Below are 20,156 nucleotides of genomic sequence, written 5' to 3'. Positions count from 1 at the left end.
GACTGGGGTAATCGGGATGGGTGTGTCAGAGGCAGTGCGGTTGGCGCAGGATAGAGCAGGGTTTAGGGCTGTTGTGCATAGGGTTGCTATGAGTCGAAAAGGACTCAACAGCACATAACAACAACAAGAAGGTTAATTTACTCAAATCCACTTAGTCCCTTTCTTGTGTTAGACTCGACCATAATGACCACTATAGAGGGGATTCCTATCTGAATTCTCTTGAAGTAGTCTATCTTGCTTCCTGAAGAACTTGGATAACCTTATCTTGAGCCTGAGTTGGGGTGGGGGGGCAGCATGCTTCTCCAGGGCGAGCATGTGTTCTGCTGTTTGTCATTATGCTGCACTTCCTTCTGGCCTCAACCATGCATCTAAGAACTTCTTTACTTGACTTTAAAATATATTTTTAGCAGTTTCTATTTGTGCAGGTACAACATCATGAACACATTCATCTACAGATGTGCCTGTTGAGAAAAATCCTTATCCTACATAAACCCCTTAAACAAATCGATACCTGGTGGGCGAGCCTTTATATTTAAAAATCTGTTGGGCCCTGACCAAGTCTCCAATTTGGAGGCTCACGTGTGAAGCAGTTGGATTCTGGAGGGTAGGTTCGCTTTAGTTTAAAGTCGTGTGTAAATTGTTTGGTGGTGTTAATTGTGTTTAGTACAAACATTTTTCTAAGTGGTGCAATGCTGGTCCAGTTATTGAGGTAATTGGACCAGTTACTGAAGTAACTTGGGGTTGCTGTGATGCTGAACACTGTGCCACTGTTGAGTCAAATGCCAGAATGGTTACCTATGGCAGACAGTATTTGTTGACGCTCCCAGATTAAGACAGGTTTGGAAGCAGGATTGACACCTACTTCCTCAATAACATGCCTTTGGAAATTCTATGAACACTAGAGAAACTATGATAGTTATAGAACAGGGTTCAGATCTTTTGTTCATAGGGTCACTGAGTCCTGCTCAACATGACAGCACTTAACAGCAGCAACAACAACCCCTTAATTACATTCATAATTACTTACTTAATTATACATAAGCTTAATTTGCTCATATGGAACCTATATCTAGACCAAAAGCTGTTGTATAAACAAAGCAAGGAAATGCTTCATGTTTTAAAACCAATAAAGGTGTACATCAGGGCTGTATCTTTTCATTACACCCATCCAATCTGTATGCTGAGTGAATCATTTGAGAAGTTGAACTCTAAGAAGAAGAATGTGGCTTTGGGATCAGAGGAAGACTCATTAATAACCTGCATTGTGCAGATGAAACAACTTTGCTTGCTGAAAGGAGGAGAGTTTGAAGTGCTTGCTGCAGAAGATCAAAGACTACAGCTTTTAATATTGCACCTCAACATCAAGAAGATAAAATTTCCTTACCACTCGACTGATAAGCAACAACATGATAAGTGGAGAAAATGTTGAAGTTGTCAATATTTCATCTTACTTGGATCCACAATAACCACCCTTAATACTGGTAATCAGAAGATAAGGAGGTGTATTGTATTAGGTAAATCTGCCATCAGGGATCCTTCCAAATCATGGAGTAGCAATAATGCTAGCTCGAAGACTGAGGTGCACCTGATTTGGGTCACAGTCTTGACAGTTACTTGCTATGCTGCTGAGGGCTGGACAATAAATGACAGAAGGATTGATGAGTTTGAGTTGTGGTGTTGGAAAAGAGTGCTGAACATTCCTTGGACTGTCAAAAGAACTAAGATATGTACCCTAGGAAAAGCATGCCAGATGCTTCTTGGAGGCAAGGATGGTGAAGATTCACACCTTAGGTATGTTGCTGGTAGATGATATTTCTTGGAAAATGATATCATGCTTGGAAAGGTGGAGAACCAGAGAAAGAATGGAAGACCCTCCATAATGAATTGATACAATGACTGCACAGTGGGTTCAATTGTGCCAGAGATGATGAGGATGGAACAAGATAGGGCAGGGTTAAGATATGTTGTTCATAGGGTCTCTATGAGTTGCACTCAACTTGAGGGCAACTGATAACAGCAATATAAACCACAAATTGCCATAGTAGTAAGAAACTGTGCTGTAATACAGATTTAACAGTCTTTCTTATTATCTTGGATGATACATGAACTTGATAATGAACTTGTAGTAGTGCAGTATCTATTTCATTGCATCATTATGCATCAGTTCAAAATTTGCCTTGCAATTTTTGACTGATCTGCATTTTTTAAAGCTGAAACAGAAATATTTATTCTTTTGTCAATATTTTTATTGATTTGCATACAATGACTTATATACATTGTGAACCATCTTTGCATACCTGTTATTAATCCCATTTAGTCATGATTTTTTTTCACCTTTGGTATAATTTTGGATTCCATTAACCAGGATTTTGTTAAGGAGTTTTGTGCCTATGTTAATGAGATAGAATAGTCTGAAAAAGGTGATCTGACAGTGTGGAAATTATCGTACAATATCACTCAGATCACACTCCAAGCAAAATCCTGCTGAAGATTATCCAGAAACGGTTGGAACAGTACATTGACAGAGAACCTCCAGAAATACAAGCTGGATTCAGAAGAGGTTCTGACACTAGAGACATTATCGCCAGTGTCAGACGGATCTTGGTTATAAGCAAAGAGTACCAAAAGAATGTTCATCTGTGTTTCATTGACTATGCAAAGGCATTTGAATGTATTGATCACAACAAATATTGATTAACCTTGAGGAGAATGGGAAACTCAGAACACTTGATTGTGCTTATGTGAAGCCTATACTTGGATCGGGAAGCAGTCCTCAGAACAGAGCAGGAAATATTTCATAGTTAAAAGGGATGTATCCTGTCTCCATACCTTTTCAATTTATATGCAGAAAAAATCATTCAGGAGGTTGGGCTTTATGAGGAGGAACGGGCATCAGGATTAAAGGCAGACTCATCAACAACCTATATCATGAAGAGGACACAACCTTGCTTGCTGAAACTGAGGCATACCTGAAGCACTTGTTGCAGAAGGCCAAGGACTGTAGTCTTCAATATGGATTGAAGCTCAATATCAAGACAAAGACTCTCACCACTGGGCCAATTGGCAGCACCATGATGGATGGAGAAGAGATTGAGTTTGTTAACAATTATAGCTTGGTAGGCTCCACAATCAACACTCTAATCACCAGCAGTCAGAAAATCAAAAGACAAATTGAAATATATAAATTTGCTGTGAGGGACCTTTCCAGAGCAGTGAGAAGCAATAGTGTCAGTCTAGAGACTAAGGTGCTCCAGATCCAGGCCATGGTCTTAGCAATTACTTGCTATGGATCAGAGAACTGGACAATGACTAAGGATGACAGAACAAGAATCAATACCTTTGAGTTGAGTGTGGGAGAAGAGTCTTGAATATACCATGAACCACCAAGAAAACATGTGTACCTTGGAGAGGATGAAACCAACTTTCTCCTTGGAGGCTAGGATTTTGAAGCTCTGTCTTAAATACTTTGGGCATGTGGCCAGGAGGGACAGATCAATGGAGACAAACCTCATGCTCAGAATGGTGGAGGGACAGTGCAGGAGAGGAAGACCCCAAATGAGACGGTTGATACAGTGTCTGAGGCAATGGCAGTAGGTGCGTTTGAGTCAGTGAGACTGGCTCAGGACAGGGCAGTCTTCAGAGCTGTTGTACAAAGGGTTGCGATGAGTCAGTCATAGATAACTCAATGGCGGATAACAACAATAGTTCCTTATTTTTGTTTGGGTGTTTGGTTGTTTTTTTTTTAATGTCTTGGCCTGGTTTGGGTATTAGGGTTATGCTTATTTCATAGAACAACTCTAGAAGTGTTTCTTTTAATTATTATTTTTTGAAATAATTTAAGTAGAATCAGTGATAGATCTTCTCTGAATGTTTGGTATAATTCACCCATGAGGCTATCTGGGTCAAGACTTTTTTTGGGAGGGAAAAGTCTTTTTATGATGTTCTCAATTTCTTCTTTTAGTAGTGGTCTGTTCAAGTGTTCTACGTATGTCTATTTCAACGTAAGTAGGGTGTGAGTTTCTGTGAATTTGTCCATTTTCCCTAAGTTTTTTTCCTCTAGGTTTTCAGATTTATTGTTATTGTTGTTGTTAGGTGTGCTTTTTATAATATTCCATTATTATAAATGTATCTGGTTCTGTTGTATTATCACCTCTTTCATTTCTTTTTCTAGTTGTGTCTTCTTTTTATTTTCTTTTGATAAGCCTGCCAGTGGTTTGTTTGTTTTATTGACCCTTTGGAAGAATCAGATCCTACTCTTCTTGATTGTTTCAATTGTTTTTCTGTTTTCTCTACCATTGATTTCAGCCCTTTCCTTTATAATTTCCTTTTTTCTACGTGGCTCCCATGGCTGGAGTTAGCTTTTTATTCTCTGTATTTGCTAGAGGTGTTAAGTAGTTTATTTTGCTCCTTTCTTCTTTTCATATGTGCTTACTTATTGCTGTGAACTTCCCACTGAGGACTGCCTTAATTTTATCCAAGAAGTTTTGATATGTGGTATTTTAATTTTCATTCATATTGAGAAATCTGTTATTTTCCTTTTTATTCCCTTTATAACCTATTTATGCTTAAGTCTATTGTTTGGTATATAGATGTTAAACAAAGTTATGGCATCTTGGTCTATTGTGCCTTTAATCAATGTACATTGCCCTTTCTTATCTTTTTTTATTTGTGATTTTAACAAAACTTTACAGAAAAGTAAAATAAATGTGCATGTTCATTCATGCACATTTTGTTCCCCTCTGCCCCTTGCTGTTAGTATTCTAATCTTATCTTTGGGTTTGGAAAGTTTGACTATGATATGTCTTGATGTTTTTCTTTTGAGGTTTGTTTGCTTGGAGTTCATTGAGTTTCTCGAAAGTGGATTTTCTCATTCTTCATGACACTTGAGAAGTTTTCTTCTGTTATTCCACAATTTTTTCAATGCTTCCTTCCCCTTTCCCCCTTATTACTCCCATTCTGGAATTTTGTTCACACATACGTTGTTCCATTTGATGCTATCCCACATGATTCTCATGTTTTCTTCATGAGGTTATTGTCTTCTAGCTTCCTCTCTATTCTATTCTATTCTTACTCTCTCATTGTGGGCTTGATATTCTGAATTGCATTTCCATCCATTTCTCTTGCTTCTAGTACTATATTGGTTGTACCTTATTTTGTGATGATGATTTTTTCTAAGTTCCTGTATCTCTTTATTTATGGCTTCAACTCTTTCTCCCATCATTGGTAGCAGTTCAGTAGCAGTTTATGTAACTCCATGCCACTATATTTCTTCTGCCTTCCTGTCTCTGAAGCAATTATTTTGTCTACATTCTGGTCTGCCTTTTTAGAAGGCTTTTTTGTTTGTTGGTTTTTTCCCTAATGTGAACTTGCCTGCTGCTTCCTTGATATTATATAAAGTTCTTCTTGGTATGTGTGAGGCAGTTTTCTTTTTTTATTATTTTTTTATTTTTTTTTATTTTTGTGTGAGTGTACCGTCAAATCAGATCTGACTGGTACAGGAGGAGATTGTTCCTCCTTTTCCCGGCAGAGCATCTGGTGGATTCGAACCGTGTGCCTCTGGGATTGTAGTTGCAGCTCCTTGCCACTAGGCCAATGAGGCAGTTTTCATTGTGTCTGTGTGGGTTGTTGGTTGTTCCTTATCTTTATGATGCTATTGATAATTTGCAGACTTTAAGTGTCGCTCTAATTTCAGTTTCCCAGTGCCAGTCTTTCCTCCCCAGTGTTTGTCTATGGATGGCTCTGTTTCCCGTTTTCTGTTGCAAACTTCTCCTCTGGTTGTTCTTAGAGAGACAGAGAGCTTGGTTTCCCTGCTTTGCCTTGCTGTGGTCAGCCTGCTTCTCTGTCCTGTACTACAGTTTGATAGAGGAGGATGGGTCCCTCAGGAGTAGGTAAAGTCCAGGAATACTACCTGGGATTACTTGATCAGAGAAAAAGCCCAGGAAAGTGGCAGGGTCCCAGCAATGCAGCTTCCAAGTTTCAGTAGTTGCAAATGGCCAATCTACATACCTGTCTCCTCTCCTGTGGCTGGTTGGAAGGGAATTATTCCCACCTGACCAGACAAAACCCAGAGAAGCTACCTGAATTATATTCTTGAGCTACATTTTTATGCCTCCTATTTATTTACCAATGCATATCAAATGTATTATGATCACTCTATATTTAGGAACAATCTTAGCCATGGTGAGAAAAGCAATAAATCCACAAGGATCTTTTCTGTGGTGCTGTCCAAGGAAATGTCCTAACAGTTATTGAAGAGGTGTGATCTTATTTCCAACTGCCTGAGCCTGGCACCCTTTGAACTTCCATTCTTTGGGGAGTCGGGGATGTCCTTCTTCTACCTTCTTCCCAGAATCAAAGTCATCAGTCTCTTCCTCAGAGAAGCAATGTACTTTTTTCACTTCCTTATCATTTCTTCCTTTCTCTTCCTTCTTTGTTCACCATCAAAATACTTCTCTGGTTCCCCTCCCACCTTTTTTCTTTTTTTTGCAATTCTCAGTCTTTGCAATTGTCAGTCATTGTCTGACATGCCATTATAGTCACTAGAGTGCTGGGCAAGATCTGAGAATGCAGCCACTTAGCCTTGTTCAACCTTAAGCATTAGATTTGGTGAAGATTCTCCAAAAGTTTGTCTGAATAATTCTCTAAAACAAGTGCCCTCAGTTTTCTTTCTTGCCCAAGGTGAAGCCAGCTTCACACTGCACTGTCCCAGAATTACTCCTTTTGTGAAAGTTGCAGAGCTGGCTAGGCTGTGCTGGAACTCTAAATAATGTTTTTCTTTCATTTAACTCTTTGCTGCAAGTATAGAATAAAACTAGTTCTGTAATTTTTCTTGCTTTCTCTTCCATAAAATAGAAAAAATAATCACTTAATGAGTTTGCTCTAATTATTAGATTGTCTAAATGAGATAAAAATAACATTAGTTACATTACTAAATATTAATTCTTCTTTTTTTTTGGTATTGACTCTAAATCAGTCGTTAAGAGCAAAGCAGCTATAACTAAGATCTTTCTGCTTTTGTAATGGCTCAGCAAAAAAAGATCTGTGTCTGTGTTACACAGTTCTTTTTAGGATTATGTGATAAGAAAATATTCTTTTAAATGAGGACTTGGAACTTCTCATCTTTTAAAGTGCCATATGAAAGCACCGAATGAGTAACTGTTCTTCATTCCAAGGAAATGAAAACTTGTTGATAAAGCAGTTAAACATAAAATCTACTGACAAAGTCACAAGTTCATTCATTCCATGCTTTTTTTTTTAATCATTAGATTAAAAAATGAAAAAGTACATATTCTCTTTATTATTAAATATTTTTCCAAGTTATAAAACTCATATATTGGGGGCTAGTTTCCGTTTATAGAAATATGCTTTGGTTCAAAGACTAATTAGCATAATTATGAGCCTGGCTTAGAAGTGTTTTAAATGTTTCCACAGGTTTCTGTTCATCTTGCTTTGAATCATTAGGACACATTTTGTAAATACATTACAGACATTTTTGAGAAGGAACCTTTAATTGGCTGGTAGTTTTGTTTAGGGAAATTCTGGATGTCTCATTAAAACTGCTGTGGGCAAAGCATGAATACTATGTGTATGTGGAGGTATTCATTTTCTAGCCAGTAATAATACAGATGGAGATCATTACAGCCTTAAATATGTATTTCACATCAACAACAACAAGACCTTCACCACTGAACCAATAAAAAACATTATGATAGATGGAGAAAAGATTGAAATTGTAAATCTTACTTGCAAGCAAAATCAATACCTTCGATACAGCAATCAGGAGATCAGGAGACATATTGCACTAGGAAAGCCTGCTTTCAGGGACTGCTCTAAACTACTGAGGCACAGTGTTGTATGTCACTTTGAAGACTGTGATTCTCAATATGTAAATAAGAAAATATTCATCATGTGGCATTATTTGTCTTTAAGCCAGGCAATCCATTTCCTAAAATGAGTAGACCTACTATATAGTTTTATCAGTTGGACTGAGACTAGTACCCATGAACCAGGTATCATGTGACTGACTGAGGAAAACTAGTTAATATACAGAATGTATTACAGCTGATCACATCATTTACAAAGGGATTCTTGACAGAATGGTTCTTAAATGAAAGTCTCTGAGACCATTTTAAGTGAGAAACTTGTCAAGAATTATTAAGGAAAGAAGCCTGTCACCTGGGTTTTCATCCCCACTCTACCACTTAAAGTAGCTAATGATCAGTGAGCCTCTGCTACTCTCTTCTTCTGTGGAAAACATGGAAAAGTGATTCCATAAGCAGCGTTACACCTGGTTCTATAGGAGGCGTTAGCAGGACAAAGCAAGAACATCAGTGCCCTGCTCAAAGACAGCAGCTAACTGTGGCCCCTTTGAATGTGTGTTACTCTCCAGTCCTAGAAATGATCCAATATCCCACTGCAAGCTCCTGGGAGGGCTCACGACACTTCTTCCTTGACTCCCATTCCAGAGTTTCTACCAGTGATTTTTCCTATTCTGGTTATTGTTTCAGAAACTCACATTTTATATATTCTGGTCCATTCCAGTTTCCCTTCCTCAGTCATGACTAAACTGGCTGAAACTGGTTCAGAGCTCTGTATCAAACAATTTATTTTTAAAAATTTAATTTTATTATTTTATTTATTTGGTTAAGCAAATTAGATAATTTATATGTTATGTATGTTCTCTGTGTGATGTTAATAGAGCTACTAAGAGATGAGTAATTATATTCCACTTAAAATTAGCTTAATGTTTTCACCTATATGGGTATTATAGTTAGTACATATTACTTGTAGCTGTGTTAATAGTTTTTATTACTTTAAAAACACTTAAAGTAAGAACTAGAGGCCAAGACTATTTTAAACTAAAATATCAATGCCTCAGAAATCTGTAAGTTTATCAAAGTAGTCAACAAGAACTTATACAGTTAATTTGGCATTAACCCATTAAAAGAGTATGGTGGTCTGGTGGCCAAATGGGTAAAGAGTAGCACTACCAACCCAAAGCCACGTGATTTGAATCCACCAGTTGCTCCTCAGAAGAAGATAATCTACTGTTGATTTTACAGCCTCTGAAAACCCTCTGGAGAGTCAGCTATGACTTTGTTCTGACTGGATGCCACACACAGAAAAAACAAAAGAAAGTACCCATTTTAATTACATCATTGACCTTCAGGCATACGTTTACTATTAATAATGTCATGGTAGAGTAAGAAAGGACTCTGGTAGCCTAGAGGTAAGGAGTTGCACTATCAAGTTGAAGGCACTCAGTTCAAATCTATCAGCTGCTAGACAGAAGACAAATGGGCAGTCTCCTCCAATACAATGTATATCCTCTAAAAACCTGCTGAGGGTCAGCTATGAGTCAGTTCCAACTTGACATCACATGACAACAACATAGTGGAGTGAAATCTATAATCTTTGGAGAAAGCCAAATTAAACAAGAATGGAAAACCATTGCCTATTTTAATTTTTCCTAAGTCAGGCACATAGTTATTATGAAAAGAATTATCTTAAGGTTGTTATTTACTATTTGTGTTTTATGTGTGTGTCCTTTACTTTCAGTTAGACATTTCTTGTTGCTATCTTTGTTACTGTTTTCATTCATATCTATGAATCATTTGCTAACAAAAGCACTTGCTAACTCAGGAGTTTATGGAATCAGATGTCAAATTTCATTACTATTAACCTCCAGGGTGTTTTCAAATTTTTTCACGTAATATAAATATATTTTCTATATAATGAATGTCATTCACAGCAGACAGAAGCCACCAAGAAGTAATTTAAAAGAAACATCCTTTATTCAGGATATTTACATCAGCCATGCCTTCCAATGATAGACTCCAGGCTGTCTTTTTAGAAAACATGGTTAAATCAAAAGATGCTGATAGATACTGCCATAAAACTGAGCCTCAGTTATAGTTTTCTCTTTATGAGGTGGTGATAAAAGTATAAATTACATAGGCTTGTCATGAGATTAAATGAGTTCATGAATAGAAAGCCCTCAACATAGTGTGTGGCACATAAAACCAAAGAAAAGAAAACAAGCCCACTGCTGTTGAGTTGATCCACACTCATGCTGACCTCTATTAAGTTTCAAAGGCCGCTTCAAACGGTAGCCTTTAGCCTAGCAACCTCACACATATCCTACTGTGCCCCTAGGCTCCTATACCTGCCACAGAGCAAGAGCTTAATAAATTGTAAATGTTATTTACGAATATTACATGTTGTTGTTGTTGATTGCCACCTTATTATTTTTGTTTTATGGAAAGGTTGCTGCCTGCTTTCAAGTCAGAACTGACACATAGGTGACCTAACAATGGATGTTAAGAAGTAGTAAATTGCATGCACATCCATGTTTATCACGGCTTTGTTCACAATAGCAAAGAGCTGGAAACAACTTGAGTGCTCATCAACAAATGAATGGCTAGAGAAGCTGCGGTATATTTACGCAATGGAATGCTCTGCTACGTTGAAAAACAAGGAACTCATGCAATATTATTCAAAATGGGTGACCCTGGAGGACATTAGGCTGAGTGAAATATCTCAGTCACAAAAGGACAAATATTGCATAGTGCCACTGATGTAAAATGAGACTGACATCGGGGTTGGGGTGAGACTGAGAAAGATGGGATAAGTTATGTATTCTGCACTGAAACAGATGAGGGAAATAATTGTTTAAAAGGAATATATGATTAGGTATTATTGTTATGACAGGAGTCCAGAATGAAGGCTGCATAGTGGTGTGAACTTGGGGGGGGGATTGTATAACAATGAAAGAATTTTTCTTTTACTTTTCAAAGAGAAGAGCAAACTAGAGGGGAGGAGTGGGCAGGGAGAAAAGTGCAACAATGAATGAATGGAAAGCCAAAGTCTCTGTAAACTTTCATTAAAATGAATAATAAATAAATTTTAAAAAAGAAGTAGTAAATTGCACAAGAGGAGATTGCCCATCTTTCTTCTCCAGGACAGCTGGTGGATTTGAACTGTGTGCCTTTGCATTGGCAACACAGCTCCTTAACCCCTAGGCCACCAGAGTTCCCTTGTAAACACACAATTTTCTTTATTTAAACTGTTTTCCTTCTAAAGAAGGTTTTATAGGTTCTCCCCTCACTATTTCAGATTTTCTCATGATTAGCTGTTAACTCATGTTTCCACTCACTAAAATTCAGTGTGGTCAAAACAGAATCAACTCATAGCATAGCTGACCTTCCAGGGGGTTTTTGAAAGCTATAAATCTCATGGGAGGAGATTGCCCATATTTCTTCCATGTAGCAGCTGGTGGGTTCAACCTTCCCATCTTTGTTTCTACTTTGGTTTTATAGTCTCTGAAAACACATTGGAGGGTCAGTATGTTTCTGTTTAGCCCTTGGTAAAGTTGTGAATTTGGTTGATGTTTGGTATACTTTATACCCCTTCTAATATCCTCTCCTGTGGCTCCCATTCAGTATCCTAAAAAGACCCCATTTCTGAGAAATTGGGCCATGATCAGCTTTCACATGACGCCTACATAGAATGTTGTTGTTGTTATGTGCCGTTGAGTCTCCTGTGACCCTTAACGATCCAATGTACAACAGCTTTGAAGCCTGCCCTGTCCTGAGCCAGTCTCACTGACTCTGGCACACCTACTCCCACTGCTCCAGTTACTGTGTCAATCCATAGCATATGCTGACTTAAGTGGCTCAGGCAAGGCCCTCAAAGGAGAGGAAAACAACGAGGTTAGAAGTGCTGAGATCTTGGTTCTTAACCAGCTAAGCAAATACTTTTCATCCTCAAACCCACAATCTGTGGTTTGTTGTGAGGATCAAATTCTAATGTAAGCACAAGCACTTCTAGAAACAACTCTGCAGACAGTAATCATAATCACATACTCTTCTTTCAAAACTCAACTCAAGCTGCTCCCTGTAAACATGCTTGCTGATGGAGGCTGTCTCTCCCACCGCAGGTAGTAGACTTGACCACCCTCTCTCTTGAGTCCCTGTCGTAAATATTGCTACCAGAGCATCTGTTTTTGCATTTCTGTATCCATACATTAGATGATTTTTGTTTCAAGTTTTAGAAAATATTTGTGATTTCTACGTTTTCATAAACAGAAGCCACCATGACTCCTTTTCAAAAATTCATGTAGCTGATTTTCTGTCACATCGCCTATCGTGCTTATAATACCTTCAAATTTTCCTTTGACACATTGAAACATTGAGGATATGGAATGATTTAAAAATTAGGTGTCTTGTAACAAGACAGGATAGGGTTTCATCTCTCTGAAGTTACAAGACTATATCCCCTTTATTTCTGAGTATTTTTGTGCCTAACACAGAGTATCCGAGACCCAGCAAACAGATAATAACAGTTGACTAAATAATTCAAAGTAAATCCTTTAATAGGAAATTCAGAAAGACTTCAAACCTTCAAGACTAAATCAATTTTAAAGTCTCAGATTCCATAGCCCACCCGTTCACAACTGTTATTTAAGTTGGCTCCAACAAATAGAAAAACCTCCACTGGGCTTCTTTGTGGTAGTAGACCACCTCTCTTTATTCCTGGAAGCTGTTGGTGGATTCAGACTGCTGTAGATCCTTGGCCTTTGATTAGTAGCACAGCATGCTATGGTCTCTGTCTCCTCAAGACAAAATACCTTAGGACCTCCTGACACTCTAAAGATTTCCTTGCATGAGATTTACCTGCTCATTGTTGGTCAGCACTCCTGAGTGCCTTTCCCCACACTAATATATAACTTTTTTTAAAAAAAGAAAAAAATGTGATTGTTTACTTTTAGGTAGCTATTCTAAACATCTCTTGTAGTGGAAAAAGTATCCAGAGTAAGGGCCTTCTTGTAAAGAGCATAGCAAAAACTAAAAAGTTTTGTCACAGTTTTTCTATGTTTAGGTAGATATACATATTTTAATTCTAATAAACTTTAATTTCTCATGACTCTGGTCATCATGGATGATCTACTGCCTCTGAAAACCTGCTGGAGGGTCAGTTCGGGGTCATTTCCGACTTGACGTCCACAATAACAACAACTTGTCATCATTATAGATTTATTGTATACATAGAATTCAAAGCAAATCAGGCTCTTCCTGGGGGATGATTTTATTTCTCTTTTTAAATGGTAACTTGAGTCAGTCTGATTTTGTTATTTGATATCATAATAAAGCTTTATAAGCGAGGTACTTGATTATCTCTGTCTAGGTCAAACAGAGGGAGAGGTAATAATTGAGCCTTCATTTCGTACTTTAGTAGTTTCTGCAGTTTCCTGTGCAGTCAGCAATTCAGAGTTGTGATGTCCATAGAAATAATCCTGAAATGTAAGTTCATTCTGGAAATTCTGAATCTGAAGGGAGTTGATGGAGGTTCCAGAAAAAAGACCATGTAATAACCCCTCCCTATGGTTTCACTGGAGTTTTAAGGGGTGGGAAGGATTTAGTGCATTTAATCTTAAGTGTTTTGTGAACAAAAAGAGATAAACACCAAATGTTGGTAATGGTGGACATCTCTGGCATGACATACTTTTTTCTTTTTTTCTTAAGAAATAAATGAGAGTATGTGGTTGTTTCTTTTCTTTCAAAGAGTATTCTGAAAATGGGAAGTGTTTCAAGTATTTGGTTTTTGCTTTGTAATCTCTAATTAAGGAGCCCCAGTAGTGTAACAGTAAAGTGCTTGGCGCCAACCCACATGTGGGTGGCTAAAATTCCCCAGCAACTCCCTGAGACAAAGGCTTGCCAGTCCCCTCCTGGAAAGATTTGTAACAGAAGGTTGCTGTGAGTTGAAATAACTCAATGGAACATAAAAACAATCAGTGATTAAATGCCATTAAATGGCATATACAAAGATTTGTATATTAAGCCCTTTTTCCTCTCCGACTACAAAATAAGACACATTGGTTAAACAATCCCAAAAAACACTACCAGGAAGTTGATTCCAACTCATTGTGACCCTGTAAGTCAGAGCAGAACTGGCCCTAGGATTTCCAAGGCTGTATGTCTGAATGGGAGCAAATTGCCTCATTTTTTTAGGAGGCTTATCCTAACATCTGTTGGGGACATCAACCTTTCCTCTTGTGTCAATTGCTCTTTGTTTCTCATTGTTCTGTCATACTGGGCAAATTACCTAAGTGTTTCAACTCAAGAACTTCATGACTAGTTAGTTAAAAGACATGTTACTAATGAACTTCATCAAGGTCTTGAATGTGTGTGTGTGTGTGTGTGTGTAATATGTTGTTGTGTACCATTGAGTCGGAATCGACCAATAACTGACCCTCCAGTAAATTTTCAGAGGCAGTTAATTGCACGGAAAATTGTCCATCATTCTCCCCCAGAGTAGCTGGTGAATTTGAACTGTGTTCCTTCAGGATTGAAGCACAGTTTCTTGCCACTACACCACCAGTATATGGGTGTGTGTGTGTGTGTGTGTATTTTTTTTAAGGGAGAGGGAGGGAAGGAGGGAGAGCGAGAGAGAGAAATTAAGAGATTGAGAAAGATTGAGCTCTGGTGGGTTGGTGGTAAGGAGTTGTACCACTAACTCAGTGGCATTCGGTTCAAATTCACCAGCTACTCTGCGGGAGAATGATGGACAATCTCCTGACCCTATAAATCATTACAGGAAGAGGCTGTCTATGTGTCTCTGAAGAAACAGCTGGTAGATTTGAACCACAGATCTTTCTGTTAGCAATGCAACATGCAACACACTATACCACCACAACTCCTGTCTCATAATAAAGACTCAGTAAATGTTTCTTAAGTGAACTAACAAACATGGCATAATATGTTAATATATTCCAGGGACCATTATTCTGAAGAAAGTAGGGTGAGGGATGGTAGTACAGAATTATAAAAAGTGACCATTTTACAAAAAACTGACTGTATGTAAAATTTAGTTACATGCTGCTCACTGACAGCCGGTACCACTGTCCAGTACCATTACGTTTGGGGGTCACTTTCATAATTCACTGTTGTAAAATAACCCCTCATACTTCCCAGACCCATTTTTGCTTGGGCAGTTCTGATAAAATTGTCATCACAAATTATTACTCTTAAATCTGGCATATTCTGAAGGAATAGGTGACTGGTCCTGTCATTTGAGGACTAAGAAATCTTTGTCTAGACGTTTGATCCAATCTGTATTTTTATTTTATGTGTAACTGGCGAGAAAATAGCAAAGACAAATTTAAATGCTTGCATCTCTAACCTTGTCACAGTGTCTGAACATTCATTCATCATCATTATCTTTGATTCTTGCAGCCAGCCGACTTCATAGGAAAGCAGGCACTGAAACGGATTAAAACCGAGGGGCTGAAACGGAGACTAGTCTGCCTCACCTTGGCAACGGATGATGTTGATCCAGAGGGAAATGAAAGCATCTGGTATAATGGCAAGGTGAGAGCTGAGGACCTCACTGCTAGGGGCCATGGCATCTTTTATGCAACAGAACGTCTCCTGTTTCTGTCTGTTTATACTTAAAATTTTATTACATTTATTTACTATATATGATTTCTGAGCTGACATTCAAGAAACAGAAAGCAATAAACTCAAAGGAAAATTAAATATTGCTCATTTTGGGGTTTGTACATGCTTTAATTAAATAAACAAACCCAGAAATGTAAAATATATGAAACAATGAGGGAGTTGTAGTTTAAAAAATCTGAGGCTATTTGCTCAATGCAAGTGATGGCTTTCATAAGGAACTTGGATTCTAATTCGGTTATCTAAGATCTTTCAGTAGGAGACCATTTCTAATTTAGTGCATTAGCAGGGGGGAAAAAACCTTACTGGCCATAGAGAATAGAAACTTGGAAAATCAAACGAATGAAACATGGTGATCATTGAGTTCTTCAGGAAGAGTAAACTTATCTTATTTTCGTCTTGAAATTGTATGCTTTATTTACATTCACTAAGACAAAGGTTGGTTAGATTACTTTGCAAAAGAACTTCAGTCTCTCCACTTTTTGTGACTATTAGTAAATTACAGTTTGCTTTAACTTTTTTATGTGTTCTGGTCAGTTTTATCAGCAGATATGGACACTTCAGAGCATAAGACAGGTCAGAGTGGGAGCCTAACCAGGAAAACATTTTTTTGTCAAGACTCAGCTAAGCAAATGCTCCATAGTGAACAGGGTCAGTTTAGTTAATACTCAAGGCTCAAAGAGGTTGGGTTTTTGTGGGGTTTTTTTTGTTGTTTTGTTGTGGTTTTTTTTTTTTTAATGTACTACAGCCTAATTGATTCCTGGTGAGCACATCCAGGGCTGCTTCTGTTTGTTGAAACACTTCAATTGGTATCACATCAATTCCTGGGGACTTATTATTTTGCCAATGCCTTCAATACAGCTTGAATTTTTTTTTCTTTCCTCACCACCCTTGATCACATGCTTCTATCCTTTCCCATCTTTCTTATTTCTTCAATGACTAAAAGGATAGTGATTTCAGAGGGAAGCTTGAGAAGACAAAGCAACACGTTATAATGAAATGTGCAAAGTTGGAGTTAGAAAATAAGAGAACTTGCTCTGCATTTCTCAAGAAATTAAAAACTCAAGACTTGAGTTGCAATACTGAAAGATGCTATGGGCAAAATCTTATTCTCTTTTTTAGACAAAATTATATTTTAATTGTGATTTCTGATGAACATTTAAAAAAAAGTTAGATTTTCATTCATTCATTGTTGCACATTTTGCCTCCTCCCATTCTCTTTCCCCTCCCCCAGTTCATTTTTTAAAAAATTCATTTATTGTTGATACTGAAATGCAATCTATGTTAAAGACTGCATTGTTTGATCTTCTGTAACAAGTGCTTCGAGTCTTCTTCACTTTCAGCAAGCAAGGTTGTGTCATCTGCATACCAAAGGTTATCAATGAGTCTTCTTCTAATCTTGATGCCACATTCTTCTACATAAGTCTGTTGTTGTTATGTGCTGTAGAGTCACCTGCAAATTATAGCAACCCTTTGTACAACAGCCCTAAACCCTGCCCTATCCTGTGCCAATCTCACTGTCTCCAACACACATACCCCCATTACCCCAGTCACTGAATCAATCCATCTCATCAAGGGTCTTTCTCTCTTGCGTTGTCCCTCCACCCTCCAAGCATGACATCCTTCTCCAAGGACTGGTACCTCCTTGGAATATGTCCAAAATATTTCAGATGAAGCTTCAGAATCTTTACCTCCAAGGAGCAGCCTGGTTTAACCCTCTCCAGGATGAACCTGTCTGTTTTCTTAGCAGTCCATAGTATATTCAATACTCTTCTCCAGCACCACAGCTCAAAGATATCAATTCTCCCTCTATCCTCCCTAGTCATTGTCCAACTCTCTGATGCATAGCAAGTGATTGCAAAGACATTGGTCTAACTTCTCAAATAATTTGCTCAGCATAGATTGACTATATATAGAGAAAGAATACAACACTTACACACACTTTCCTGGTCTTCACAATTACTTGCTACGCATCAGAAAGGTGGATGATAGCTAAGGATGGTAGAAGAAGGATCGATGCCTTTGAGTTGTGGTACTGAAGAAGAATGTTGACCGTATCATGGACTTCCAGGAGAGCAAACAGATCTGTCTGAGAGAGGGTGAAACCAAGCAGCTCCATGGAAGAAGGATTGTGAAGTTCCAACTGACATTTTTGGCATTTGGCCAGGAGGGACCAGTCTTTGGAGAGGGACATCATCTTTGGAGAGGGACATCATGCTTGGAAGGGTGGAAGGACAGCGCAGGAGAGGAAGGCTTAGGATGAGATGGATTGACTTGGTGACTGGAGAAATAGGATTAGGACTGTTGGAGACAGTGAGATTGGCACAGGGTAGGATAGGGTTCAGAACTAATGTACATAGGGTATCTAAGAGTCACAGGTGACTCAACAATACATAACAACAACAGCAAGTGATCCATTACTCTGTTCACACAACAGCTTCTTGGTCTAGGTGTAGGTTTCGCATGAACAGAACTAAGTGTCCTGGAATTCCCATTCTTCTCAATGTTTGCTGTTTGTTATGATCCATACAATCAAATGTTATCTGTTGTTCTTAAGTGTCATAGAGTTGTAGATGACTCATAGCGACCCTATGAACGAAAGACCTGAAACACTTGTATGACTTTCATTGGTTCTCCACATTCATAGAGTTTCCGGGAAGCAAGCTATTTCAGAGAAATAAATAACTAGAAGAAAGAAATAAATATAAACTATTTCTTAGGAGAAGCAAGGACATCTTGCTTGGAAAAGCAGGGGATCAGCAAAAGAGAGGAAGCCCGTAGATTACTGCAAGTGACTACAACAATGGGATCAAGTATATTGGAGGTGATAAACATGGCACAGGATAGGACAGGGTTCAGACTAATGGTTCAAAGGGTTGCTGTGAGTCATACTCAACTCTATAGCACTTCATAATTTGAACAGCATTCATACACACTTTTCTTTATAACATTACACACAATCCACAAGGTAATCATATTTTTTCTACTTCCTCTCTATAAATCTAATCTGAATGAATTCTTCTGTACCTCTCTGTGTACTCCTTTCTATAATGATTTCCTGCTGATTATCCACTTCCTTCTCAAATGCCTCAATGTTCATTGTGCTAAGATAGTTCTTCTTTTGAACTATTTGTGCTCTTTTCTCACTGTCCTTTTCCTCTTTCTGCTTTATTTTCTCTGGGTCAGCTCTCTTCTGTCTATCTCTTTTCATACACACTAAAGCATCTGCCAAAACTATATCCAATATTACAACTCAGTGTTGTTGCTGCTGCTGTTGTATACCATCGAGTTGGAACCAACCCATAGCTGACCCTCTGGCGAGTTTTCAGAGGCAGTTTATCTCATGGGAGGAGATTGCCCATCCTTCTCTGGCAGAGCAGCTGATGACTTCTTAACCATATGCCTTTGGGATTGCAGTGCAGCTTCTTGCCACCAGGCCACCAAAGCTATGTACAATTCAATGTAGTGCAGTAATATTCCAGGAACTGAGAACGTAGCTATAGATAAAACAGGACAGACTCTCTGCCCTCATGGAGTTTACTAGGCATGATAAACAAAAAGAAATCAAATATGTGGGATGTCAGATGGTGATGAGGCTCCTGGAGAAAAAGAAAGTCTAACTAGGGAATGAGCAGTACAGGAGGAAGAGATTCTAGTTTTAATAAGAGTTTCTAGTTTTTGAAAACCATGGCATAAATGTAGGCATGGCAAGGGGTTGTGCTGTGTTAGGTGGCACAGTTACAAAAGCAGCTTCACCAAAAAGGAAGTTTTAAAGAAAAGGCTTGTGGAGAAAAAAGTTTAGAGATTTGGGGTTTTACTTCTCATTATTTATGAATGAGAGCACAAAAAAGATACATAAAAAATATAATCATATATCTTTCAACTGAAATTATTATCTCCTTCAAAGGCCGTTTACCATATTATCTTCTCTTAATCAGTGAGAGACCTTTGTAAGTCTCATGATTTAAGAGAAAAATAAGAAAAGGCTAAAAATGAATGAGCACTATTTACATCTATAAAAAGAAGGCCACCATCTGACTTAACATAGAATATGATAGATAGTCTGTTAGAGGGTGGAGGCAAGTTGTTCTTGGGATTCACTAAACAAAAAGAAGGGATAGATTTAATTGAACCTAGAAAACAAAGGTAGAACAACTAAACTTTTACACTAGGAAATTTTTGTAGCAAGATAAAAGAAAAAAATCAGACTTCTGAAATACCCTGGGGAAGTTAAAGGAGAAATGATATTTCTATCAACCGAAAGGAAAGCACTCAGTAAGGATTTTTTCAAACACCACTCACAAAATAAATACTTATTTCATTGTTGCTGTTGTGTTGTTATGTGTCTTCGAGTCACCTGTGACTCATAGCGACCCTATGTACAACAGCCCCAAACCCTGGTCTATCCTGTGCCGATCTTATTGTCTCCGACACATCTACCCCCATTACCCCTGTCACTGAATCAATCCATTGCATCGAGGTTCTTAACTTCGTGCAAGACAGAAATGACTGCAAGATGGATCACTGCTAGGACTTGAGGAGAATGAAAAGGGCAGAGAAAAGGTCTCCGGAGAGTAATTGTAAGCTTTTGACCTAGTGAGTCAGGGGATTCGACCACAAAACGTGCTGAAACCTCTTCCTGTTTTCTTCAGATGCCCAGGCAAATCAGGTCCATTCTTTCCTGGCTCCAAGCACAAGTCT

The 20,156-nt window shown here is 38.2% G+C and overlaps 1 protein-coding gene across 1 annotated transcript in view; it reads left to right on the top strand.

Annotated features, from left to right (window-relative positions):
• The window catches only part of DMGDH (dimethylglycine dehydrogenase), a 124,142-nt gene that overhangs the window by 94,135 nt on the left and 9,851 nt on the right, over positions 1-20,156 (top strand). The window contains exon 15 of the mRNA XM_006889844.1: positions 15,234-15,368. Coding sequence (XP_006889906.1) covers positions 15,234-15,368 — 135 coding nt within the window. The remainder of the gene's footprint in view (positions 1-15,233; positions 15,369-20,156) is intronic.

Source organism: Elephantulus edwardii, unplaced genomic scaffold, assembly GCF_000299155.1.
Source record: "Elephantulus edwardii isolate Elephantulus edwardi_28Jun2011 unplaced genomic scaffold, EleEdw1.0 scaffold00082, whole genome shotgun sequence".
Taxonomy (NCBI): Eukaryota; Metazoa; Chordata; class Mammalia; order Macroscelidea; family Macroscelididae; genus Elephantulus; species Elephantulus edwardii.
This window is presented reverse-complemented; position numbering and strand designations above follow the sequence as displayed.